We start from the raw sequence: 27,676 nt of genomic DNA, 5'->3' as shown, positions 1-27,676 counted from the left end.
TTAACCATTCATTGTTTAAAAATACGAATCTACGCCTCGCACAGCTTGGTATGTTTAATGCCCTGTACACAAAGGTTCGTAATGCCTAATAAATTTGAAATGAAAACGGAATACCAAATTTTTGTTTTATCTCTTTTCTGAATGTCTGCTTGACCGCAGCTTTGCGGGTCTGAGTACCATAGGCCCTATCCCAGTGCAACCTTTGCTACGGTCATCGTAATGTCCTCGTCGTCGTCCTTCTCCTCTTCACCGTTCTCCTTCTGCATATTATACTCGTTCTACCCTCTAATAAACGTGCGGTAGGATACGCGTAAAATACATATTTCTAAATTTTAAAGCATTATACGCGGTACGTCGTCGTCGTAGGCGTACATACGTATACGGTTAATGACTCAAACTACATGTACGAAACGTTCTGCTAGGAAAAATACATGCAAAAAGAGCCTCGTTCACATAGTATAATATACATTTCGCTGCGTTTGAAGGCCATCCAGACGTGTTGGTTTTTTTTCCCATTTCAACCACATTTATTCGAGCTTTTGAACTTTTTTCAAGCGAAAAAAAAATACCACTAGTCGACTTTTAAACGGAGTTTTGATTTACAAGCGTTGACCCAACAGCTACCACCCCTCCCCTGACGTCCCGCAGACCGCTTCCTGGGCAGGTGGTGTCTTTAACACGTGAAAAAAATTTCCTCTTCGGGAACGATGAGAGGCAATTGGGCTAGCCGAATGCGTTGAAATTTACACGCTAAGCCACGCCACGCTATACGCCACGTGCTGAGAACCTTTTTTCGCCAGAAACCACCTTTCGCATCTCGTCATCGTTGTGCCAGTAGCAGTGGCAGTGGCGGATAAATGCGAATAAAATTTGACCCGAAGTATGCTCCAGAGAGTGAGTGAGAGAGAGAATGAAAAAGAAGGGAAGGGAACCGTACAGGGGGAGTGAGCCTTTTTAAAATTCAACCGTCATAGTTTTATAACGCGCGTATTGTCTTTGGAGCTTTCGCCATTTTCGGCAACGTAACGTGCTTCGCTTATTCTATACGTATAAGTAGTATACGAGATACCATACCTAAACCTGTATTACCTGCCTTTGCCTACCGACGATGACGACGACGACGGCAACAACGGTGTGAAAAATATCGCTCTCGAAGCTCCCCCTCGCCCCATTGCCATATCCCCCTTGCCCAAGAAGCGTCATCAATCGATAACTCGGTTCGAATATTGTGTCGACGACAGAGACAGGCGACAGCGACAGCGATATTCGTCGACAAAGGCCAACAATGCGAAATTTTCCGTCATAAATGAAAGCTTAAGCCGCCGCGTGCATTAATCTTCTTATACATATACGTGTGGTATGGCCTGCGAGCAGCAGCCTTTTCCCCAAAATGACGAAATCCAATTTACCTACTAGGTCTACTGTACTCTGTCGTGTAGTTTCTACGAAACCTTTCCGGTGTCGGTGTCGTCGTCGTAGGTATAGGAGACGATGATATCGTATTGTTTCGAGAGTAGGTCTCAGTCAGAATTGATTCTCATATCTGTCGAATGCTCGTTGGCTCACAAATGGTGTGTCGTGATTTGTCGATTTTAAAGGTTTTTCGATGTGATTTTCATCATTTTCGATAGTTTTTACCTGTTTATTAATCTTCGGGCCATTGCCTGGCCCATTATGGTGGATCGTGAATAAAAAATTGGTAGAATTTTGGCTAAATTCAGTAGAGATCTTCATCTTTATTCAGAATTGGAAGACACAGAAAAAATTGGGCTTCTGGAAGTGTCTCTAAAAGGCGAGATATGAATGTGTGGAGGTTGAATTGAAGGAGTTATTCACATTGACCATATTATTGCTCACGAAAATTTTATGAGCACGTTTAAAAATGACCCTTGAAACAGCTTTTTTAAACTTTTTGAGGTTTCAAAAATTCTCCAAAAGGCCAAAATTGAACTTTAGCTTCTGAAATTTTGGTTACAGAGGTTTCATGATAAGATCTTTTGATCTACTTGTAGCTTGTGAGTGTGGTGGTTTTTTCAGTAATCAAACTTTATGCTCAAATTTGGAGAATCTGTATGGGCGTTTTAAAGGCAATTAAAAGCGGTTTCAAAATATTCGTCAAAAATTTCAAAAAAAATCTAGAATTGAATTTTTTCAAAAACTCGAACTTTTAGCAGATTTTTAAATTATTTAAAAATTTGAAGAAAAAAATCCAGGAAGCAGATGAATTTTTATGATATATTTTCTAGTACGAATTGGGGGGAAGGGGTAAAAATCCCCAAAGTTATGGTAAAAATATTGTAAAAATGTAAAATATCGTGTGACACGTCGTTTCATACGTTTTTGAAAACGCTGAATTGAATAAGAATATCAACTCGTTTTTTTTTTTCAATTTGACCGTTCCAACGCCTCCCACTGCTGCACCAATTTTTCTGAAAATTGAAAAATGAGGGTTATAGTCCGGAATATGACAATAGGAGTAATTGCACCCCCCCTCCCGCCGATCCTCCGGGACAACTTTTTTCTTAAAGAGGACATCCTAAGGAACATTTTAAAGCAAACTTGCCCAAAAAAATATTGGCCTTACTTACCAAATGGCGGCCATTTTGATTGACAGGTCAGCCGAAATCGCAGATTTTGCGTTTCAACATAGGACTTGCACGAAATTTTTCAAACCTTACAAAGGTAGATCGAAAGATCATGCAAAAATTTATCACCTGTCAAAATTTCAAGTGCTATAAAGTGCGTTTTTTGATTTTTGGTGAATTTTTGAAAATCCAATTTAGGCCAAAAATGAGGGAAAAAATCAAAATTTTACCAAATTGACCAAGAAAGCTGAAATTTGGGATATACTCTATTTTCGACATGCCAAATCGATTGGAAACGGGTTCAACTCGTTTTGAGCAGTTCTGGAGCCTCCAGCAGATTTTTGAAACTCGAAATTCCCACAAAATTCCATCAAATTGGAGTTGTAAAGCTAAAATTTATTCTCAAAACTAATTTCAATACGCTACGAAGTACTGCAGGTGAATTTCAAGTCGTTTTCGATCCTCCAGCGACTTTTTGAAAATTCCTGAAGCCTCCAGCAGATGATTGAAACTTTAAATTTTCACAAAATTTCATCAAATGAAGATGGGAAGCTGAAATTTACTCTGTACTCCAATTTTAACACCCTCTGAAAACGACTTCAAGTGGGTTCAAGTCATTTTAGAGCCTCCAGCGAAATTTTTGAAAATTACTGAAGCCTCCAGTAGATTTTTGAAACTTGAAATTTCCCCAAAATTCCATCAAACTGAGATGGAGAGTCGAAATTCATTCTGCAAACTAACTTCAATACGCTACGAAGTTGACTGCTGGTAGATTTCAAGTCGTTCTGGAGCCTCCATATCGTTGGATTTTGATAAAATTCTGGAGAGATCTTGATATTTATGTGTTGAAAGTCACTCAGAAAAATTTCAAGCTCCGGAAGTGCCTCTGAAAGGAAGCTATGGGTCCTCAAAAAAGGAAAATGGTTGGAAAAATTATGGGTTTTTCGCTCAAGTCCCTACCGAACCTTTTTTGGGAAAATGTCCAGTTCCAAAAGATTATATTTGAGATCATTACTATTAAAATCCAAGACCACGTTCAGGGTTGCATCGAGGTTGAAATTTTGAAAATCGCTTATTTTCGGTTGAATTCTTGTTGGTTCTAAGAAATTTTTTCTTCTGAAATATCTATTTTGCATTAATCAAGCCAAAGCGCGAAAAAATATCATTTTTAATACTAGAGAAACATTTTGAAAAACAGTGGTGTCAATTTTTAGGTCATTATACCTACTGCCAATTTCAAAAAATTGAAAAATGTTGGCAAGTTTTTGACTATTTTTCTCGATTTTGCAATTTGAACGACAAAAAATGATAAAATTTCAACAACATTTGTAATCACTTGGATCATCACTGAAATCTTCGAAATGCGTCAAAAACTGAGTTCCAGGAAAATTTTGAGAAATTCGCATTTATCGTCTTGAAAATGAATTAAAAATGACCTAAAAACACTCGAATATAACACAAAAAAAATAATTGAAAATGATCAAAAATTGATCGAATTTGACAAGGTTTGGAAAGGTAAAATTTCTGAAAAATTTGCAGAATATTTCATAAAACATTGTGAAGCCCCCCCCCCCCCCTACACAAGGGTCTTGAACTCTGTAAGAACCATCAAAGTTGAAAAATAAATCAGAAAAAATCAGCGAAAAATTTCAAAATGATTTTTTGGATTTTTTTTAATTTATAATTTTCCAATAGTTTGTTTTGTGGGTTTGAGGAATGGAGGGGGAAAGATGAGCTATTTAGAAGGATTTCCTGGAATTAAAAATGTTTGAAAAATGTTCATCGATCCTTTTTTCTGAGTTCTTTTCTCAACAGGAGGAGGTGAGAGGGGCTTCGCACAAGTGGGTCAATATTCTTTAGAAGTGGATTGGGGAGAGTTCTTCTTAAAAATGGGGCCATATTAAAAAATTCTGACATAAAAATTGAGAACTTTTTTGTTCATTTTTATTTTTATTTTTCCTATACTAAAGTTGGGGAAGGGTGTGCTAAAATTTTCAAGGTTTATTTTTTCGTATAAACCAACAGTTTTCAATTACAGTTCAAGCAGCAAAAATTTTTCAAAATATCTTTCTTCAGTCATCTTTGGCAGGAATTATTCGACTTACGTACTGTACGTAGGCCATCTTGACGCCCTGACCCTACTACGACCTCTGCTTTTTCTCTCTCTCCCTCCAATTGACTAAAGGCTCTTTCGTACTTAGGTCTAGGTATGCTATCCCTTGTCTACGAGGCTCGTCGTTAAAATTTCCCATTACCTAAAAGCTTTTTCTCCGTGTACATGTACAACTAGGATGGATACTTTACACGAGCACTGAGCACTGAGCAGCAACCTACCAGCAGATCGAATCGACTCGTCTACACACAAAAAAATATCAATCTACGAATGAAATTCTCTCGCCTTCTACCCCCCCCCCCCCCCGTCCTCCAACCGAAGTTGCAAAGCTAAGCCATGAGCCAGACAGTAACGTGTATGTGCCGCATATACACAAGGGTGTTATATAAAAATAAGCTTTTACACACCGGCCAGCTGTCAGCGACAGTTGTATTACACGGATACACATGATGGCATCTCTTTATCTCGCTCCTCTCTGCCACTGGCACATTCGTCGTGTTTTGCACACACGCACACATTTGCACTGTTTATCGGCCTCTTTTGACCAAATCTCACGAGACTGATGATGAGGGAGGCGAAGGATATACGTACTTGGTATAAATGAAATGTACCTGTTTACCTTTATGTCTGGTACTGATGATGATATGGTTTGTATGCCAACGAAAATTCTTCCCTCTTATCCAGCTCAGCACTGCAGTCAAGCAACTTCAATTATTATTCAATTATTATCTCCTGTCTCGTTTTCTTCTCCATCTTACTCCCACGTGTCATGAAAATGACAGTTCAGAGATGCTTTGACCAAATCAACATCACATACCTATACGAGTTCGAGTATAATACGAAAGTATAGGTAGCTAACTAGACGGCAGATCCACTTGGAAAATAAAACAACATCAAGTGTGTGAGTTCATCTCATCCTCTTATTGTCATTGCTCTTTCGAATTCCACTTTATCAACATCTACACCCTTCCGAACTTCATCCACATTTTCCTCGTGTAAGAAACAATTATTCTTTTGTTCAATTTTTTTTTTTGGTATTTCGCAATTCGAGACCGTTCAAGAAGTGGCAAAAAACTTGGCTTTTTTTCATCCTGGTTGAGAAGTAACACCCTCGCCTCCCTTATCTGCAAAATCTACTCCATCCTCGTATCTCGCGTGCGAAATTTTCCTCGATGAAGTGAAACACTATTTTATAAAGAAAACTTCGCCGAGCTGAAATAATAAACTAATTTCCAAACTAAGCGAATATCTATGAAAGTAATTTGGCGAATAAAATTCTAACACTTTATTCGATAGAAATAATTTTCTTTTTTCGAGATACGTCTCTTTTTATTCTCTCTTTCACCCCTCGTCGTATTGTACTCCGAACATTTCATCCATTTGGCTTCGTGTTGTTATTTTTTAAATCGTATAATATGTATTTCGTTAATTTTTTCTCGAAGATCCGCTCTTGTTGTAGGGTCATTCCATGTCAATTAGACCAAGAAGTGGTAGGGGGGTTCGGAGATTTTTTTGAAATTTCTCCTGTGGAAAAATCTTTTGAAGGGATGACTAATGGCGCAAATCGCAGCCCCCTAGCCCATTTTTAAAGGCAGCCAGGGGATGTCAAAGTTTTCAGTGAACCTAAAATATCATCCATTTCAGCAGTGGATTAGTCGATAACCGCGATACTTACCAAAATGGAACTTTTCCCCATAGTTAGAGGTTTTAAAAGGATTCAAATAAGACAACTGAATAAATTTAAACTTTTTTGATGTTTGAAATCAAAATTTGGATTTTTTCGAATTTTGATTTTTTTGTGAAGAGTTTATTTCGTCGAGTGGGAGGGTTTTTTTTTAAACTTTTTCTGCAGATAAGTAAAAACAGGTGTCAAAGGGTTCAACTTTATCTATCAAAACATTTTTTCATGTTTTAAATCAAAAAATCGCATTTTTTTGCAAACTTAAAATTTTTTTAAATCGACTTTGCAACACGGTACCATTCTAATTGTTTAATATGTTGTTCAGCATGAAAAGTTGTCCATAATATATTTTTTTCAAAATTTTTGAGAGTCGGAACGATATAAAAACTACGTTTTGAAACTTTTTGAGCTAATTTTTTGTACGAAAAAAAGTGGCAACACTGATTTTTATGATATAATCAAAAAACTGAAAACTTTGACACCCCCTGGCTGCCTTTAAAAACGGGATAGAGGGCTGCTGTTTGCGCCATTGGTCATCCCTTCAAAAGGTCTTTCCACAGGAAAAATTTCAAAAAAATTGCCGAACCTCCCTACCACTTCTTGGTCCAATTGACGTGGAATGACCCCTGTAGCTAATCGTATATGGTCAAAATCTCGTTGTTTTTCTCCCATAATTTTTCATTTTTCATTAAAATCAATAATTTACTGTTCTCCAACTTATACAAAGTGAACTTCTCAAATCAAAGGAGCCTCTTACTAATCGTTTTTCCTTCCTCATCTATCCAATCTCCATCCATGAAACACAACCTTCGACGTCATAGCTCATTTAACCACTCTTTCTCTCTCTCTAAGATTTTCAACTCATCGCCATTCCATCCTATGCAATCGTAATGATATCGAGCAACGGTATAGCGAGCAGCAGTATACATAGTACTCATTGCTGGTCACCGAGCTTGGGTGTCGAAGACGCGACGCTCTGGACCGATATTCTGCAATAAAAACCAGCCCGTTAAACATAATGACCCCCAAAGGCGTCATAATACTCCTACACATTCGACCCTTCGTAAAGCACCTCATAGTAAGCTATTCCTAGGAAGCTAGACCAGGCCACTTGCAAATGGACTCTTTTAAAATTATTTTCGCCATCGCCATGCTATTTGTTGTAAAGCTGAGGCACCTCACCACTTACCCCCTGCTATCGATGAGTATTACGAGTACATTACCACGAAAGGGTCGGACGAAAGGCAGGGAGCAAGGAGAGCGTGAATGTAGACCAACAGGAGGCATCTAACGAGCTCGTTTTCGCTCGATAATCGTTAATATCATAATTACACACTCTCTTGTATACTCGTACTTATCCGAGAAATACAAGAAATTGTGTGGTTGCATCGTTTAAAACGCGGAAACGAGTACGATGGCGATTTTCAATTAAACGTGGCCATATTTGTTTAAGCTGGGTTTTCAGCCAATTCTATCCGTACCTTTCAAACTCTCGGTCTCTCTCTACCTTTATCTTCTTTTATACACCGTGCTTTATTTTTTCTCGATATAAATTCGCAAAAATAAAGCTTTCGAAAGTAAAAAAAAAAATATATAAACCGAGAAAACTTCAAAAAAACGAAAAAAAAATTCTATAACTCTCACAATAAATTAGGAAAAAAAAAAATAAGAAGCCGTCCGAAAAGAAAAATAATAATAATAAAAAAACAACCTAGAAAGTCTTAAACGGAAATTGAATCCGTTCGTCAGCCAAATTGACAGAGTATTTTTCCGAGACTTAGATCAGATTATTAAAAAGATTAATGAATACTACGAAACAGGAAAGAAAAAAAATATACAACGACGACAACAAAAAGACGGGGTAAAAGAAAAAAACCTGCTAAAGAAAAGCAAAAAGAACAACCTCCACCACCTTCTTGGGAGAAAAACTTTTTAAATAATTCTATCGCAACACTGCCATGCCACTTTCTCGAGACGAGAAGTAACTGGCTATACCGAAGTACTTCTTTTTGCGAGAAAAAAAGAAACAACTCGGAATTTTCCAACTGATAAGTTTTTTTTTCTCTCAACTCGACTGATAAATTATTTTGTTTATACGCGTTAGCGCGCTTATCATAAATAAAAAGTGGTAAAGCTGACCTAAAAATCAAAAGTTACGGTTTGGTAAATTATTCGTTGATTTCTTTATCCCCTCTCTACGAGAAAGAAATGTCCGCCTTAGAATCGTTTCTGGTTTTCATTTTTGGCCCGTGTATGACCAATAAATTGCCACGTTCGGTTGGCGGTACCATTTTTCAAATCGAATGATAAATTTTACCGCCTCGAATTTATTATACACCTACAATAATAATAATAATATCCAGATCCACATACACATTACACACGTAAAACATCGCTCCCCGTTTCAAAGGTACCTATACAGAGACAGACACACACACACCTCTATTTATACAAGTTTTTCTACTTTAGTTATTGCCAAACTTTGCACATTACAACAATATTTCGCCGTAACTTTAATACCTTTTCTGATAAACTGCTCGCGTTCGCCATCGGCATTCGTTCTTTCATTTATACTACAAAAACCAAATTTAAAAACTTTGCCGGCGTTTAATTCGTCGGTGCTGCGGCTGCTACATCATCATCGTGGCGAGGTATAATAAACGATGGCCCTGGTTTTTCTAGGAGATAGCTATACCTACTGGTACTATTGTTAGTTTCGTCGATATCTATTGCGAAAATAATTTCCATTTTGCCAAATCTACGAGTCATCATTGTGTTGAAAATATTCCCAGTTCTCTGATTTTCCCAACACCACAAAAAAAGTGTCCTGAAATTCTCCCCCCCCCCCTCAATCGAAAAAACCAAAAAATACGAGTGAGTAATACTTAAAAATGTTTCCTAAAAATTCTCCAGTTCTGCGCTAAAATTCTCTCAAATCGCCTTGTTTCAAAAAAAAAAAAAAACATTTCTACACCCCAGGAGTCCCATAAAAATTCAAAAATCAAAAAAAAAAATAACGAGAAATAATTTGTAAAAATTTCCTACGGTTCCAATTTTGATTTTGACCTCTTTATCATCTCCTTTTGTAAATCTCATCACCTTGGTCTTGCCTACATTTATTTTCATTCTGTATTTTAATCCAGCACTGTTGATTCGGTAAATCATCTTTTGCATCTGCTCTTCTGTTCCATCAAGGATCACTTTGTCATCTTTGTAACTTATTTCATTTATTCTCTTGCCATTGATCTTGAATCCAATTTGTTCGATTCACGCTTCTCTCATTATTTTCTTCTGCATACATGTTGATTTGTTGAACAACCCAGGTGAGAGGGGGCATCCTTATCACACACCTCTCTTTATACCACATCCGTTCTCTAAGTACCTACTCAGTTCCAATCTTGATGTTTGTGCTCTGCTCCAAGTACAGGTTCTTGATTATTTGCAGGTCTTTGTCATTGATATAGTATTTCTTTAGGATCTCCAACATCCTCTCACGGTTGACACAATCGAATGCTTTCTCATAATTGATGAAGCAAGCAATGATTTCCCTGTTTGCATTCAGTGTTCTTTGAATGATCACTTTCAGCAGGGCAATTGCATCTCTTGTCCCCTTTTTTTGCTACAAAGCCATATTGTGATTTGCTTAGATTTTCATTTATCTTCTTTTCAATTCTAGTATTTATGATGGTGAGTAGTAGCTTCAGTGCATGGCTCATTAATGCAATGGTTCTATGTTCAGAGCATTTTTGCGAGTTGTTCTTCTTTGTTATTGGTACAAAATTTACTGCTTTGAAGTCCTTAGGAAGTGTACCTTCATTGTATATTTCATTTATTATCTTCAGAAACTCCTTTTTGTACTCCGGTGTTACCCACGTAGCACAAAAATGATGCCAAAGTCGATGGAAAAGATGAGATCTCTAATCTGTTACTTGTCAACATGATATTTGTTGACACCAATGTTGATAAATTACGAGTGAGAAGTTGATATCAAAATCAATACGCTCAGCAAGTTTGATCACGTGATTGGAGCTATTCACGTGATAATGATTGCAAGGAAATGGGAATTGCCCGTTTCCCTGCATATGACCAAGTTTTGACTTCAATTATGAACGATCTACGGTGAATTTTTTTAGTGTTGGAGTTTTAAATAGTTATTTGTGTCGTCCTGAAGAACAATGAACTGAATTGTACAAGCTAAGTACTTATGGACGGATTTTACAATCGTTTTAATGTCTCTGAGAGGTCAAAATTCGGTAAAAACTTACCAAATAATAGCGCAAATGCTTTCATTTCTTATGATATTGAATCCTTTCATTTCAGAAAACATTATTTTAAAACACGAGTTCACAAAAGTCGATCAATTGCAAAAATTACGCTCAAATTCACTCGTAAAATACAAGTTCCCGTTTGCCTGTTATCATTCTCACGAGAATTGCTCCAAAAAGTGGGAGTCACGTGATCAAACTTACTGAGCGTATTGGTGTCATTTTTTGAGTCTAAAAGAATCAAAATCAATTGGTGTCATTTTTTGAGTCTAAAAGAAGCAAATTTTGATTGAAAATGTGCAAAATGTGCCCAAAACTCTTTTTTTGCTTCAAGTAAAATTATTATTCTCAAAAATATTTCACCCTAAAAAATTTTTTGAAAGAAAAAAAAGTTGCCCTGGGTAGGGATCGAACCAAGGTTGCTATACACTTCTGATACATTCCCTAACCACTAGACCATTGCCGCTGTTGAGTGGAGAGGCCTTAAAAGAATATTCAGTCCATCTTATTCTGGACTTGGAAAATTTTTCTTCTTGTATTGTCGACTTGGACATCGACAAATGAGTCGGCAATACTTCAAAATTTCTAAAAATATTTTATAGATCTTGTAATCGACATCAACTTTCTCACCAATATTAACCAGATGGTTGATGTCAATTACAAGATCTACAGAAGTATCTACTTGATGTTGACATTTTGTAGATACTTTTGTAGACCCTGTCACCCTATAATCAATATTGAAATTCAGGTCGTCTTGCCGATGCCAAAGTTGTTGACAATTAAAAGTAACTATACATACAAGATCAAAATTTTGTAGATGCTTTTGTCTATCTTATAGTTGACATCAACTTCAGATTGACAAGATGACCTGAATTTCAATATCAATCACGGGTCTACAAAGGTATCTACAATATATCAAAATCTTGCACATGACTGTAGATACAAATGTAGACAGCAATGACGACCATCAGCATTTTCATCATAGTTTTTGAAGAAAGTGTCAATTTTTAATCAATCATCTTAAACGTAGTTAGATTAACCCCTTTGTGGATAATGTTTAGACTTTTTTCAATCAACAATCGTGTAAAATCATGTCAATACTTTTGTTGAGGTCACTGACGATCTCGTCAGTGCTACGCGGGTAGATATTTTAATTTCATATGATTGGAAAATGAATAGTTTCTTAGACAGTTTTGTGGTTGGAAAATACATCTTTAACACAGCCATCAAAACATGCACAGAAAACAGTTACAGTAAAAGCTTGTTATAACGCTCTTCAAGGGACTGGAGAAAAAGAGCGTTATAAGCCGAAGCGCGTTATAACAGAAAGTCTCATTTTAACGCTGATTAGCGTTATACCGCGAATTCTCGTTTTAAAACGAAAAAAGCGTTATAAAGGAAGTGGAAACGAACACTTTATTTTGAATTTGAACCACTGTTCCAGTTGGAAATGAAAAAATCTGAAATTTTACTTTGATTTTGAGGTCTGTTATAATAATATTACTGATTTTTTTGGCAAAATTTTGCCATAAAAGTGTTTTTTTTCTTTTTTTAAAATCAAAACTACTAAAATTGCAAAAAAAAACTGTTGTTGCGGGCAAAATTTTCAGAAATTGATAAATTTTTACACATGAGTAAGCTTTTTTTCGCAAAAAATTAGGTTTTTGTTGTTAAAATTATGCAAAAAATGTGATTTTTCCTGAATTTTAGAGCGTTAAAACGCGATTTATAATTGCTCATGAGCGTTATATCGCGATTAATTTTACATTGGTTTAAATGGGGATGTCAAGGGACCGGAAGGAATCAGCGTTATAACGAAATCAGCGTTATATCCGAAAGCGTTATAACGAGCTTTTACTGTACTTTCCTTCTTAGGGAAGAAAGTAACCATTTTCCGTGCATGTCTACAAATTCAAAATTAACAATTTAAACATTTCAGCAGGACCGTAACCTGATTAACTTGTGTGATTCAAGTTGCTCCGCTTCGCCTTGCTCCTTAATCTTTGCACTTGTTAATCGCATACTTTCCGCTCCTGTCACATCAGTACCATAATCAAGTCTACTGCTATGAGATATGAGATCTTCTCCCACTGCTTTGTGGTTTCTGGCTCTCTTCATCACGTTCCTCAGCTCCCACATTTCTATTAGTGGTGCCTCCTCTGTGGATGAAACTTCAATTTGAGCTGGTTGTGTGTCATCTCCATACAGTTCTTGTATGTAGCTGATCCAGACCTCTTCTGTTTCTAGATTGTTGACACAATACTTTCTGTCTTTTCTTCGCATATAAGTATGCTATTCCACTTCTCCTTTTCTTGTGGATGGCCATCATCTGCTCCACTTTGGTATGCATTTCTCTAGAGTTACGTTTTCTCCAGATCTTCTATTTCTTTGCACTTCTTCTCATACCACTCATTTTTGACCATTCTGCACCTTCCCATGATCTCATTATTTAGTGCTGTGTATTCACTACTTGGCCTGTTTTGCTTTTCTTCGTTCTTCCATCAGATCCAGTATCTCTTGACTCATCCATGGGTTGTGTTTTCTTTTTCCTTTGAGTGGAATAGACTATTCTGCTGCTGTTTTAACCTTTTGTTTCTATGCTTGCCACTTTTCTTCAATACCTTACCTTGTCCTTCTTCCAACTTGTCTTCCTTTTATTTTTCCAGTTCTTCTCGGAATTTCTTTTGCACACCCCCCCCCCCCCCCCCACCTCACGAAAATAAATCCACTATTTTTCAACGTTTCCCAATATCTACTTTAGAATCCTTTTGACTAATCTCGTTTTCAAGACCCCCTCCCCCTTTCCGCCAAAAACTCTATCCTTCATAGAGAACCTCCAAAGTTGCATATTTTTTGAAAAATCAATTTTCAATAAAAAAAAACTTTCCCTCCCCTTAAAGAAAAATACATAGATAAAATGTGAGAGTTTCGATTTTTGACATTTGGTAATCATTCCTATCAATTGAAAAAATTGGCAGAATTTTCTGCAAAAAATTTTCGTACTTTTTCATATAATTTCGTTTTAAAATACCTCTTTCTATTTCTAGTTTGTACATGGTATGGGAAATTTCTCAAAACATACCCCATTAAATTGAGTCACATAAGCAAAAAAAAAAAATTCTACCCACGCTACGTCGCTACGCCATCGCCATCGCGACGTTGAAGCGCAAACGCTGAAATACTACGTGGTTTGAGATTATAATAATGTTATTCCCTCGAGAAGAAAAAAATGTACTTACGACGAAACGAAGGTCGCCAGCTAAAAGGTGAAAATTTCAAAGCAGATTAACAGACCGTAAAATAAAATATGAAATTTTCATCTTTTCGTCGGAATTTTGAGAATTTTTCGCGCTAAAAGATTGGATGTAGAAACGTTGAAAAAAATTTCCACGTGACATTCCTAAAAGGTTTGTCGAGTAAAATCCTCGCCAACAGCCTTACTTTTCGTATACGACTTTGAAGTCGTGGAATTTGAAGAAGGAAAAAAAAGAAATCAAAGGAAAAAAAACAACATTAGGTGTAATTTGAAAAATTAATTTATAAAAGAAAAAAATTCGTAGCTAATTTTTGAAATAGTCATCTTAGCGAAAATTCGAGAGATGAAGATGAAGTAAAAAGCGAGCTTTTTTTTCATCCCCTTCATTTACAATGGTTAACCTCTGATTTCGGCTTTGTTTAAACGTGTCATTCACCCTTGGTGAAAATTATGCTAAAGAATTTCAGATTTCTCGATCAACATCCCACATAAGTACCCGAAAAACACCCTTATTCAGCGAGAACAATTGTGCAAAAATTGATTCATAAAAGAGGGAAAAATTCTCATAAAAAACGTATACACCCTACACGTTTACGTACGATATTAAATATTGTTTGTTTATACAAACGCACAGTCTATACGAAAGAGAAAAATTGAGCAAGGAAATTGCATAAATGCCAATTAAATAAACGTACCTAGCTACAGTAGCGTTGGAAAGTTGATTAGGTATATTTTTTCCCCCATCCTATACAGTCGTGCTCCGGCTTCGAAAGATTGATAGGTGAAAAAAATGAGTGTCAAAGGTTGAACAACCCCTCTTCACCGATCCCCTCGCGCCGCATCAGTGAATAATCCGCGAAGGTTATATATCATCATTACGTAGTATTTTCATTTCGCGTCGACGAGCAGCCAAGCCAGGTAATACCTGTAATATTACCAGCTCTGCTAGATGCGAATAAGGCGAGACAGGGTGTAGAAAAAATGAATAAAATTCGAGCAGTACATGGAGAAAAAAATACGAAGCTGGAGAGAAATACGAGGTTATTACAATCGGTTCAAAATATTCATTTTTTTCAATCCCCCCTATCCCCCCATTCTGTACCTATCAACTCTCTTTTTTGAAGCGAAATAAAAAGCTAGAGTATCATCTCATCTTTTCACGCGTGATTTTTATTTTTTTGCTGAAAGGTGATTTGCTTCGATTTTAATTGAAATCGTAACGTAGGTAATATCGTTATTAGTCGCGAGCTCTTTCGAGCTTATCTAGTAATTGAAAATAAACAGCGAAAAAAATTAATTAATTTTTATGCATGTAATTTATGTTCTCAAACGAGAACGATGTAGAGTAAATGTTGATTTATCAGAATGAAAATTCGTCCCAATATTGTTTGCTGTAATTCACCCGCTGCTCATCCCTTTTGGCGTAAAATTTATTGAAAGGATTTTTTGATCAACGTGGTGAAAAATAACAAAATTTGCTCAAATTGAGACAGAAATGTTGAAATTTGATTTGTGTGCCATTTTTGATATCCTGAATTCATTTTTATGGAATTTTTTTAAAAATAGGAAAATCCAGTTTGGTATATTTTTGCACTATCTTTGGATTTCTCTTTGTCTCGGACCAAAATTCGATTGCTCTTATTTTAAAACTAGAAATATTTGAAAAAAATTGATGTTTTCTGGTTTGTAATTTAGCAGCACAAATCCTCCCGCAAATTTGTGGTAGAATTAAAATGGTTTTCAGTTTTTGAAAAAACTACGGGGAAAAAAATGTACTTACCTTTTTCAAAATTAAATTTATTTTAGTAAGTAAATTGGACCATAGAATGTTTGTTATAGATTTTTCAAAATGTTTTCGACTGTATTAAAAAAAAATGATCGCGAAAATAAAAAATCAGGCGTTTAATTTGTAAAAATACAAATACCTAACCCATGGAACATGATTTAAAAAAAATTTTGCGTCGCAATTTTCCCTCGTTATTTTCTTTTCAGTTTTCACCTACGTAAAATTTTCATTCAAACAAAATGAAAAAGAAAAAAAGAAAATTACCTACTGAAAAATAAAAAAACCGATTTGTTTGTCGACGACGTTTGTGTATAATTTTTATTAAAAAATTGTGTGGGTTGAGGGGGAGGAAGGGAAGGGAAGGAAGAAAGAAAAAATGAACGAAGAAAAATCATTCGCCAATAAATAGCGATAAAATTATTCGCAATTTTTTTACCTGCGTAACGATGGATTGTTTCGCGCCATTTTGTAAAATGCGACGATTGAATAAAGAGGGAAAAAACACAGAAAATACATACGTAGTAAACCGATTAAATGGACTGCGCTCAAACGTCATAAATTCTTTTCCTATTCTATTTTTGTTTCGCAAATAATCATAATAATATGTACTTGTCCAGTCGCCCTTTGATGCGTATTTCGAGGTGACCGTTTTACGTGCATGTATGTATTTGTATTTCATTCGCTAATTTTCTCGCTTTATTTGTGTGCTTTCAGGGAGGATAATTGTCGTCGATGTGTTGTGATACACGAAAAACACTACAACGTTTTGCAGTACAAAGAAAGTAAGTGATATTCATCTGTTTATTTAATCGTACAAAAATAGAATTTATCGGTTTGAAATTTTGTGTAACTGTGGAAAAAAAACCTTGGTGAGACGTGACAATCGTACGATGTAATGAAACGTCGAATAATTAGTCCTGCATATGACAATAGGAGTAATTGCACCCCCCCCCCCCGCCGATCCTCCGGGACAACTTTTTTCTTAAAGGGGACATCCTAAGAAACATTTTAAAGCAAACTTGCCAAAAAAAAGTTGGCCTTACTTACAAAATGGCGGCCATTTTGTGAGTAAGGCCAACTTTTTTTGGCAAGTTTGCTTTAAAATGCTCCTTAGGATGTCCCCTTTAAGAAAAAAGTTGTCCCGGTGGTCCTGGGGGGGGGGGGTGCAATTACTCCTATTGTCATATGCCGGACTAAGTGGAGAACAATCCGCGGTAGTGGATTCTCGACGCCTTGGTAACGTATTTACGGCGTCTTGGGTATGCAATTTTATTAACACCAAAGAAATAGCATTGAACAACAGCGGTAGGTAGGTGGTGGTAAAACTGGCGGTGTTCAGGTTGAGTTGATACATGGTATGAGACGAATGTGAGATTGGCCCGAAGTGGAGGTGGAGATGGTGATGGTTATTTTTTTCAGCAATTGAAATTTTTCGTCGTGATTCCCAATGTTGGAGTCTGATTGCTACCCTTTAAAAAAAAGGTACTGCGAGTAGAGGCTAGAGGGAAAAACCTTGATTTTTTTCGAAAATACTCCCTCATTGAGGACCCATATTTTCTTTCCAGGATCATCTCCGGTGCCAAAAATTTTTCTGATTGACTTTCAACTCGGAAGTGAACGTCTGTACTGAATTTGGTCGAAATCTTCCAACATTTTTTTTTTTTTTTTTGTTTGTGATCCACCCTATAAATCTGGTCTTTAGATTTTTTTTTTGTATTTTATTACTCACTATCGATCTCAATTTTTTTGAACCACCTGATCCCATTGATCCCATCACGAGAAGCCCCGAGTTGTTAAATATCATAAAAATGCATGCTTCAGGATTTTTTTTTCAAATTTTCAACCAAATTTTTGAAAAAAGCTCAACTTTGACTTTTAAGGATTTAAACCCAAAACTATAAGTTGATGGTACTTGGATGACCCAGTCAACGATTTAACTCATTTTTTCAGAACAGGCGTAGAGACCTATAAATATGGAGATTGCTCGCCAAAAAAATGTTCGTTAAGCACTGGAAACTTTTCAAAATCTACAATATTATTCGAGTACTTTCGAAACACCCTTTTGTATCTGATTATTTCACTTCAGACGCTTCAGAAGCGACCTAGGTGAAAGCTGCAGCAAATTGCATAACATGAAAATTTTCAATTTTTTATATTTTTTGAGAACTTGGAAAGCTTACTGGTACCATTAAACTTCAAGCTGAAGGAGAAAGAGCAAAAATTCACGGTTGAAAAATACGATAGCGATTTCGTAACCGAAGACACCCGAGCTCAACATTGAAACGACACTTCTGAGAAATTTTAAATCTGTCCAGCATGGTTTTTTCACGGATTTAAAAACGATAAACGACTTCACCCCAGACCTACCTACCTACCTTCCTACCTGCCTGTATACAAAAGAGTGGTGCCTTTACTACTCGCAGCAGAACACTTCGCAGTTCGCAATCGTCGCTTTGTTTAATTTTCCAATCCATCGGATTCCAGATGAGCGAAAAAAAATTGAATATTAATGCTCGTTCGAAGGACGCGCGGACGTACGAGCGAGGTGGCAAAAGAGAGAGGAAAATTATCGTTAGCGTGCTGCAAGGGACAGGGGGGTCGACAGCTAGAAGAAGGATAGCAGTTCGTTGCTGGTGTTTGAGAGAGAATTATCGAAAAGAACGAACTTTCGCTTGTTCGCGCGCTCAGCGTTGGCAAAAATGAAATTAATTATACGTAACGAAGCGAACGACGATGAGGAGGAGAACGATGGAGGGATAATGTACTATATGCATGTACGGAGAAGAAGCAGAGTGTGAGAGGGTGGTGAGGGGTGGGGGGTGGACGAGGTTGTTCGTTCGTTTTTTTGATTTTTTTATTCATGAATAATGGAAAACGTTGTTGATTTTATTTTTATTCAAAAAATTTCGCCAACGTGAATGGCGTTCATTTGTTTGCCTATGCTGTGACCGAGTGGATTGTACGTTGTGCAAATGGCGCGCTATCAACTTTCTTAAAGGGGTAGTGCGTTTGTATCTGACGAATTATAAAGTATAAATAGGGTCATTTCTTCTTCCACTATACTTCTTCGTCTTTTTTTCTCATTTTTTTCTTTCCTCCTCCGCGCTTTTTTCCTATACCTACCTACCTACCTACCAACTATACGAATGTTTATATATATTTTAACCCTTATTTATAACTTTAATGATCGCGTCTTACAAAAGGTGAACCCATCGTAAGCCATCGGTATTAAAAATTTCATCCATCTGTTACACCAGCAGCAGTCTCGCCGAGCGAGTGCTTTTCCCTCCCCTACCCAGTACCCTTTGTACGCCCGTCTGCTGCAAGTTTTCTGCCTTATTTCTTGTGTACGTGTGTACTTTCCTATTAGGTACTCTGTAAGTATAGGTAGGTATAGTGGGCGAGTGAATGGATGAGTCGAGTACAGTACACAGGAGAGGTAGGTGTACGAGCAGAAGAGTTTAACCGAGCGAGAGCGATGTTTCGACGGTGAGCTAAAGTATAAGAAAAAATTTTCGGTAATAGGTCCACTCTGTTGTGTACTTGTAACGAATGGTTTAATTAGGCCAAAGTGCAAAGGGTATAAATTACAAAAGCCACTTTGTCGCCGTATGCGTCCTACGTCCATTCCAAGAGCAGCTATACGTAGTACGTACGGTAGAGCTAATCGAGAAAGCCTATTAGCGAGATTAAAATACCATACCACTGGCAATGGCGCTTACGCTGCGTAAAATGCGTACGTAATAAGAGAACATTGTGTTGGTTATTACCCGATTACCTAATACAGCACACGTACCACTCGTTCTGTGTACTTTGGCCAGCTTTTGGAACAAAATAAACGTCGAGCCGAGACGTTCTGATTGAGTGATAGTGAAATTAAACTCGAATGGTCATTTTTTCACGGCACGAAATTCTCGAAAATATTTTTGTTTCGTGTAATTACGTACTCGAACAGTATAAAAGGGCATCAGCTGAAATTAAATGTGGGGTTTAAAAATTCGTCTTCTGAGATTAGCACTTCATTTTGAGAGCTGGTTTTCTCTCGATGAAAATGCATCGATGAAACATATTTCTGAGCGAATTCGAACACGACGAATAATTTTGTACAAAATGAATCAATTAAGTACCCATACCAATTCACCTTGTACGTATATTTGCGCTGCTTTCGAACTTTTATCACTCCCCTCCCCTTCGTTCTCCTCTACCTCAAGCATGTACTTCGACGTCTCGAAATCGTACATAACACAGCTCAACACACGTTTCCTTACCGTCATCGTCATAGTCTACCACACATCCTATTTTATATATTCTCAAATACCCAACTTACAACTATACAAACATGCCCCCTGCCCCCGCCCTCGCCCCGGATATGCTCCACGTTCGCGTATTTTATCATCGGTTTTCCTCAATCCAAACAAATTACTTTGTTATTACACGCCGCGCTTCGTGGAATCCTCAAATTAACTCAATTTACTCTCACCCATCACCTACATATCTCCTTCTTCCTATCCCTAAACAAGGGTTCTTTCCATACTGTTTTCTGTATCTCAACACATACCTACATATCCCTCTATATAATACGTACAATAAACCTTTAAACCGAGGTTACGTATTGGCAGATTTTGTTTTTCGATCAACAACCTCGTCCCCCTCCCATCTTCGCCAGACTGGGGTTTTTCATCTCGTTCGCCAACAACGAATCAACTTTATGAAGTTTATGAAGCAAATATTGCGAGATGAGGTACGTGGTACGAGACTTCGAAACCGATAAAAATATGTTTTTATGAAAGATATTTAATTTTCTTTACGTACATAACCTCCTCGTCTCAGCTCCATCGTCTCTTCGTGAAACTATGATGAAATTACGAATTTATCTGTTTATCTACATTGCAGAGCATACGTCGTCGTGGTTCGTTCTCTGTAAAAGTCAGGTTTTCCTAATATGTACCTGTACCAGTACCTCGCTATACCTACTTATCACGCCAGACATTTAGACAATCGAATCAAAATATAACATTTTGTACAGGGTCCGCCAACGAAGTGTATCACATTATTTTGTTTTTCAAATAAATCGGCAACACTGATAGCTACAACGCTGGTAAACGCATCATTTGATAGCCAAAACTGCACATTTTTTATGGTAAAAATTTCATTTCTGCTGATTCACTTGTAACGATGCCTGAATGGAATTAACAAAAGAGCTTATTTTGCAAAATTTTTCAAAAGTTTATTGCAAAAAGTTTTAGTTTTTTGCCAAAAAATCAAAAACTAAGCATCCTAGAAAAAAACTAACGTCATTATGTTGATTGGAAATTTAATTCTCTACAAGTTTCCTCGACTTCATTTTTCCGTAGAGTGCTTTTTTCCGCCTCCAGACCGATTTTTATGTAACGCAGCTTGCAAAAGTTCATTTCAAAAATTTGCAAACTTTGTTTCATAAAAGTCGGTCTGGAGGCGGAACAAAGCACTCTACAAAAAAATGAAGTCGAGGAAAATTGTAGAGAATTAAATTTTCAATCGACCTAGTGTCGTTAGTTTTTTTCTAGGATGCTTAGTTTTTGATTTTTTGGCAAAAAACTAAAACTTTTTGAAATGAACTTTTTAAAAATTTGAAAACTGAGCTCATAAAAATCGATCTGGAGGAGAAACGAAGCGTCCTACGAAAAAATGAAGTCGAGGAAAATTGTAGAGAATTAAATTTCCAATCGACATGATGCCGTTAGTTTTTTTCTAGGATGCTTAGTTTTTGATTTTTTGGCAAAAAACTAAAACTTTTTGAAATGTGAAAATTGGAACAAACTTTTTAGCCATTCTGTATGTAATGACTGTAATGTTGTTCATTCCATTCAGGCATCCTTACAAGTGAATCAGCAGAAATGAAATTTTTACCAAAAAAAAAAAATGTGCAGTTTTGGCTATCAAATGATGTGTTTACCAGCATTGTAGCTATCAGTGTTGCCGATTTATTTGAAAAACAAATGTGATACACTTCGTTGGCGGACCCAGTATTTTAGGTTTCGAAAGGGATTCTGTAGAGCTCGCAATTTACTAAACCTTTTTTTTTTTTTTCAAAATAATGCCAGAGTAGGCAACATATACCTTCGATCAACTTATTATTCAAGTTTTCAAAAATGCTGAATGACTAAAATTTAGCAATTCTCAAAACACAGTCTAATATGTTACTATAAGAAGTTTTTTTTTTTCAAAACTCCCAAGTAAGTCCTATTTAATTGTCAAATGTCAAGAAAGAGTAATTTTTGCCGAAATCGTGTGGAAATAGATGTCTAAACATCCAAAATGGGTTCTGAAAAGCCTGGTTTTCTTTTTGCCAAAATTACCCAAGTGGTCTTGACTTTTTCTTGGTGAAATTACGTACTTAAAAAGTCTTGTTTTTTTCTTTTTGCAGAACCGTTAGAACTTTAGGGATTGTACTCGGTTACTTTCTAAATAACCAAGTTACTAAAGTTACTTATATGTAGTAACTTTTGGTTACTTTCTAAAATTTTCGTTACTAAAAGTTACTTTTTCCCAGTTTTTTCACCATTAATTCCCTTATTTTTTCAAAATTTATAACCAAAATTCTTGAAGAAAAATGTTCTTACTGCTTTTTCAGCGTTTTGAATTTTATTTTTCCATTTGGCGGGTTTTCTTTTGAAATTTTTCCAATTTTTTCTTAATTTTAACAAGTAGGTATTACTCATTCATTATTTTGGAATTTCTCGTTAGTTTTTGGTGCATTTTTGTTGAATCTTATCACTTCGAGTTCTTGTGATTTTTTCATAAAAATTTTCCCTTGGGCTTGTATGTTTTTATTATTGCTCAAATATCCCCGATTTGGTGTTTTTTTTTGTGGATTTTTGTAGTTTTTCCTCAGTTTTGACGTTTGACGTATATTATTATTTTTTTTTGTATTTTCGTAAGAAATTCTTTTTTTTTTCATTTTTCGATCATTTTTCTGGAATTTCCACTTTTTTTCTTTTCAAATTTTGTCAAAATTCTCCAGTTTTGATGTATTTTTCAAATTTCAATTAGTTTTTTTTCTAAACATGGTCATTTTTTTGCCTGAATTTTGACTGAATTTATTAAAAATGTCAACAATTTTTTTTCTAGTCTCGTGCTTTAAAAAATACTAGTAATTTTTTAGATAACGTTTTTGTGGAATTGTGATTTTTCTTCTTCCAAAAGTTACGATTTCCTTTAAATTTTGATTATTTTTCAAGGGAAGAGGGAGGGGGGACTTCTTCATGATTCGATGAGTTTGTTATTTTTTCATTTTCACTTTTTAAGGTGAATTTTTTCATTTCTGAGTCTAAATATCTTTCATTTGTTGATCGCTCTCTCCTTTCCTCTTCCCTCCTAGTTATAGGCAAGATCTTCATGATTCCCTCTCTTTTTAAACAATGAAGAGTGATATTCCAAAACTCGCTTTGTCCATTTTTATCAAAGTTGGGTTTTCAGTGGTACTTGGTAGATGAAGTATTAACTCACATTCCTACATCATCAACCTACCAAAATGAGGTGTTAAACTTACCTAAATAGCCAATTCACTAAAAATTAAAAAAAAAAATAATGTTCCAAAACGCGCTTTGTCCATTTTTATTGAAATTTTTGTCAGCAGTATTTAGTGGATGAAATGTATACCTACACTCCTACATCATAAATCCGCCCAAATAAAGTGCTAAACTCGCCTAAAAAGCCAATTTACCCGTTTAAAGGGAAACTGTTTTTCCTCTCTCCTGAAAAGTTGTGAAAATGGACAAAGCGAGTTTTGGAATATCACTCTTCAATTGTTTTTCAAGTTGAAATTATTTTTTTCTGTGGTATCTTCTTGAGTTTGGCTTTAAATTTATCGATGATTTTTCTTCAAAATTTTGACGATTTTTTCCGAATTCGTATTTGTACTTTTGATTTTCGCGAGTTCTTTGTTCTGAATTTTTAGTGATTTTTCCTCAAGTGATTTTTTCGAGAGTTTTCCATTTTCATCCCTTCCACGATTCTGATTTGAATTTTATCGTTTCGTTTTTCTGACTAAATTTTTGTTCTTGATTTTGACGAAACCCCTTTTTACAGTTTTTTTTGAGTTTTTGAGAGGTTTTTTTGGACTCCATGTTTTTATTTTGAATTTTTTTGGGGCTTTCTTGATTTTTTTCACGTTTCATTCGTTTAAATTCTCGTAGATTCTATATTCCAATTTTTCGGCAATTTTCCCCGAATTTTCGTGTTTTCTCTTGTGCCTAAATTTTTGTGAAGTTTCCGCAATTTTGTCATGAGTTAACATGATTTTTTTTTTTTATTTCAGAAAATGTTCAATATGTTTTTTCTTACATTTTATTGCTGTTATGTTGAATTTCGTTCTTGAGTTTTATGCTTAGGGCCTTATATGATTTTTGATGTTTCTCCACATTATTCTTTGACTAATTTTTCTCCTCTCTGGGTCTTGATCATTCTTCTGCTTCCTGTTTCGGTTATTTTCTCTCAATTTCAATATTTTTGTTGCATTTTTTTTTTTTTTTGGAAATTCATTGTGTCAATTTTCGTCAAGTTTTGATGTCTTTTCTCGCGAATTTGAGAATTTTTTTGATTTCTAAAGCACTGTGTATTTTCTTTATATTCGAATTTTTAAAATGATTTTTACAAATCGCTATTTTTCTCGAATTTGAATTACAAAAGCTTGCCTCCCCCGCCCTTTACCATTGATTTTAATGAGTTTTCTGTTCCATAATGATTCTCATTATTTTTTATGGAATTTTTTCCAATTATTGTTCATTCTTTCTCAACACTCGAATAATTTTTTCATCAATTGCTCGCTCGTGTCAAAATTTCTGCAATTTTACCTAGAACTGGTATTTTTGTGTTTAATTTTTCGAAATGATTTTGGATAAGATTAAATTTAGTTCCTCACTATTTTGGTAGAATTCTCCCCCCCCCCCCATCTTTTAATTTTGCAAGTTTTTTCGTTTTTAGAACCTGATATTTTTTTCATGATTTATTTTTTCCATTTTCACCCAGTTTACTTTCGAAGTGTTGATAAATGGTTTCTATTTGAATTTTGGTGATTTTTCTGGTTACTTTTTCCAGCTGTTTTGGTTACTAAAGTTACTTTTTTTTGAGAAAAATTTGAGTACAATCCCTGGAAGTTTTTTTTCCAACATTTCTAATAAAGTTCTATTTTATTTTATTTTATTTTTATTTTTATTTTTTCAATTAAACTTTGTAATTTTTCATTTAGTTATTCTCTTTTTTCAGAATATTGATTTTTTTCATTTCTTTGCTTCGCTTTGAAAATAGAATCATTTGACCACAAAAAATTCTGACTTGAATAAGTTCAACCCATCTTTTCTCCCAAATTAGAACATTTGAAACATAGCATGTCCTCCTTACCCCCTCCTCCTTTCCACCCTCGAAAGATGAAAAAGTTCAACTTACCTATGTAGGTTTCATCTAAAAAAAATAAAATAAAATAAAGAATTTCCGGATACCTAAATTGGATGGATAATTTCTAGAAGTTTGTCATCTACTTTGATTTTTTGCCCTTTTTTCATGGGTTTTTCCATTTGTAGGAGCTTCATGTGCGAAGGTTCCCCAACAAAACAATACCAATGTAGCATACACTTCTTTTTAGGTCTTGATCGTCATCACCATCGACTCGATACATCCTGCTTTTCTTCGCATTCTCTCTGCATCCGCACAGCAAAGAAGCAGCATTCGCGAAAACCTCGCTGCCGAAAATCAATTCGACGTCATGCCATAGTATACACGTTACGTAGTATAAAAGCTTTAAAACTTTCGCCGCCGGGATAAGTTAAAAGCCGAGCTTTTAATACGCTAACCGGTCAACTTGGTAAACAGATTACCTAATGACTCGGCGAACGAGCTGAAAATTCGTGTTGGAAAACGCCACACACATACACATCGGCACACGACCACAATAGAGAGAGTCTGTTTAGATAATATTCACGCTCTCTATCGGTTTAGTTACCATTTCTCCTCGTATGTATAAATTCCCTTATCTCTCTAACAGTCCACTATCATCCGAATGTGTATCATAACGTGTAAATATAGCAAGTATGCTTTAATGAGTATTTCTTTCTTTTTTACTCGAATATACGCCAAACAAATGGTCCTTCCGACCTGAATATCAGTTAACTCGATTATTAATCACTCGTTTCTCTCGTTTAAATCAATTAAAGTGCAATCGCGTATGTGTTTTAATTGATCTCGAACATCTCTCGGAAAACAAAAGTTTTCACCTCGTCACCTCGTTTACTCGCTCCTGTGTTCCTGTCAAGGAAAATCTACCCGAAACCAACTCGAATTCAACTCGTTCCAGCTTCATTCGAATCAACCTGTAAGTCTTTCATCGTAATTTACTTCGTTGTGCTGAAAAAGGCTGTGAATTTCTGCTGCAAAAGTGTGGAAAAAACCAAAAAGCAGCAAGCTTCGACAATCCGGTGCTGTTACATTGTTTCTCAACGCCAATACGTTCGAACCCCGCTCGCCGCACCCGCCAGCTCGCCGAAAATCATCGTACCTCGTCCTACCTCGCCTATCAACGTTCCTGCTACACACACGCTCGTCTCTCCGCACCCCGGACCTCGTATCAGCAGCAGCAACGCTCGTTTCTCATCGTCTCGACTCGGAAATCGCCGTACGAAGCCAGTACTCTGTGTTATCACGTACTGAAACGTACCCCTCGCCGCGCCTACTCCGTAAAAGGCTCACGCATCTCGTTCCTCGGAGTTTCTGCTGTTATCAACACAGAAAACACGTAAATATTCTCGTCACCTCGTATTCTCGACTCGCCTTGATCATTAGAATTATTCATCATGCCATCTGATGATGAAGATTTCGGAGATCTGACTTATGATCAGTGTACACGTAACAAACGACTGCTGACCAAAAATCTGAACTATGATCAAGCTGATGCACTAGCTAAATTGAATGAACAACCATCGCAAGATTTAGTTCATCAAATTGGTGCTATACTCGATTCGTGGTTGAAACAGCTTAGAAAATTAGAAGCTCTAGACCAGCAAATTCTCGACCTACTCGATCCTAAGGCCTACAAAGATGCCAAAGAGCTGGAAAAGGCTGAAGATGAAGTTGTGAAACCCTACAACGATTCTCGAAAGAAATTCAACGAAGCCAAAGGTTTGTTGAGTGCAATGGCAGCTCGCATCAACAAAGCTGATCAAGCTGCTCAGCAAATGGCTAAAGCTCGTAAATCCATGGATTCGTCATTCATTGGTGAAAATATGCTCGGAAACCCGCTCGCTAAACTACCAGACATCAAAGTGCCTAAATTCGATGGTGATATTACCAATTTCACTGAATGGCATTCGATGTACGTAGCATTGGTTCATTCGAACGATATGCTGCAACCAGTGCATAAACTCTTCTTCCTCAAAGGTGCTCTCATCAAGGATGCCGAATACCTCCTCAAGGAGACACCAGTGAAAGAAGGTATGTACGAACTCGCATACCAAGCGGTATTGACCGAATATTTCAACGTTCGAGCCATTATTGCTGCTCATTTCGGTAAACTACTCGATATGCCGTCAATTACGTCATCCACGTTACGCGATTCGATCAGTAAAATTCGAGCACTCATCAGAGGTTTGCAAACCTGCGATATCGATGTTGCGAAGATGTCTCCTCTCATAACGTTCATCACTGTTCGAAAACTACCCGAAAAACTTCGAATAGACTGGGAAAACAGCAATTTAGACTATTCCGCGTATCCATCATTTGACTCACTCGATAAATTTCTCAGCGCTCGTTGTTTTGCTTACGAAACAGCCAATCTGATGTCTTCTACCTCGAAAGCGACACCAGAAAAAACAAACGGCTCTTCGAAGAAGACAAAATCTACGTTGGCAGTCTCGAGTCCTTCCAGTACTTCGCCGCAGACTACTCAACGAACTCCCTCGACTGTGCTGAAATGTTTTGACTGCGGAGAAGCTCATTACCTCTCCCAATGTCCGAAATTT

At 36.3% G+C, this 27,676-nt stretch overlaps 1 protein-coding gene across 1 annotated transcript in view; it reads left to right on the top strand.

Moving 5' to 3' along the window:
• The window catches only part of LOC135847000 (uncharacterized), a 537,248-nt gene that overhangs the window by 350,360 nt on the left and 159,212 nt on the right, over window positions 1-27,676 (top strand). Inside the window, exon 4 of the mRNA XM_065366376.1 lies at window positions 16,401-16,468. Coding sequence (XP_065222448.1) covers window positions 16,401-16,468 — 68 coding nt within the window. The remainder of the gene's footprint in view (window positions 1-16,400; window positions 16,469-27,676) is intronic.

Source organism: Planococcus citri, chromosome 5 (genome assembly GCF_950023065.1).
Source record: "Planococcus citri chromosome 5, ihPlaCitr1.1, whole genome shotgun sequence".
Taxonomy (NCBI): Eukaryota; Metazoa; Arthropoda; class Insecta; order Hemiptera; family Pseudococcidae; genus Planococcus; species Planococcus citri.
This window is presented reverse-complemented; position numbering and strand designations above follow the sequence as displayed.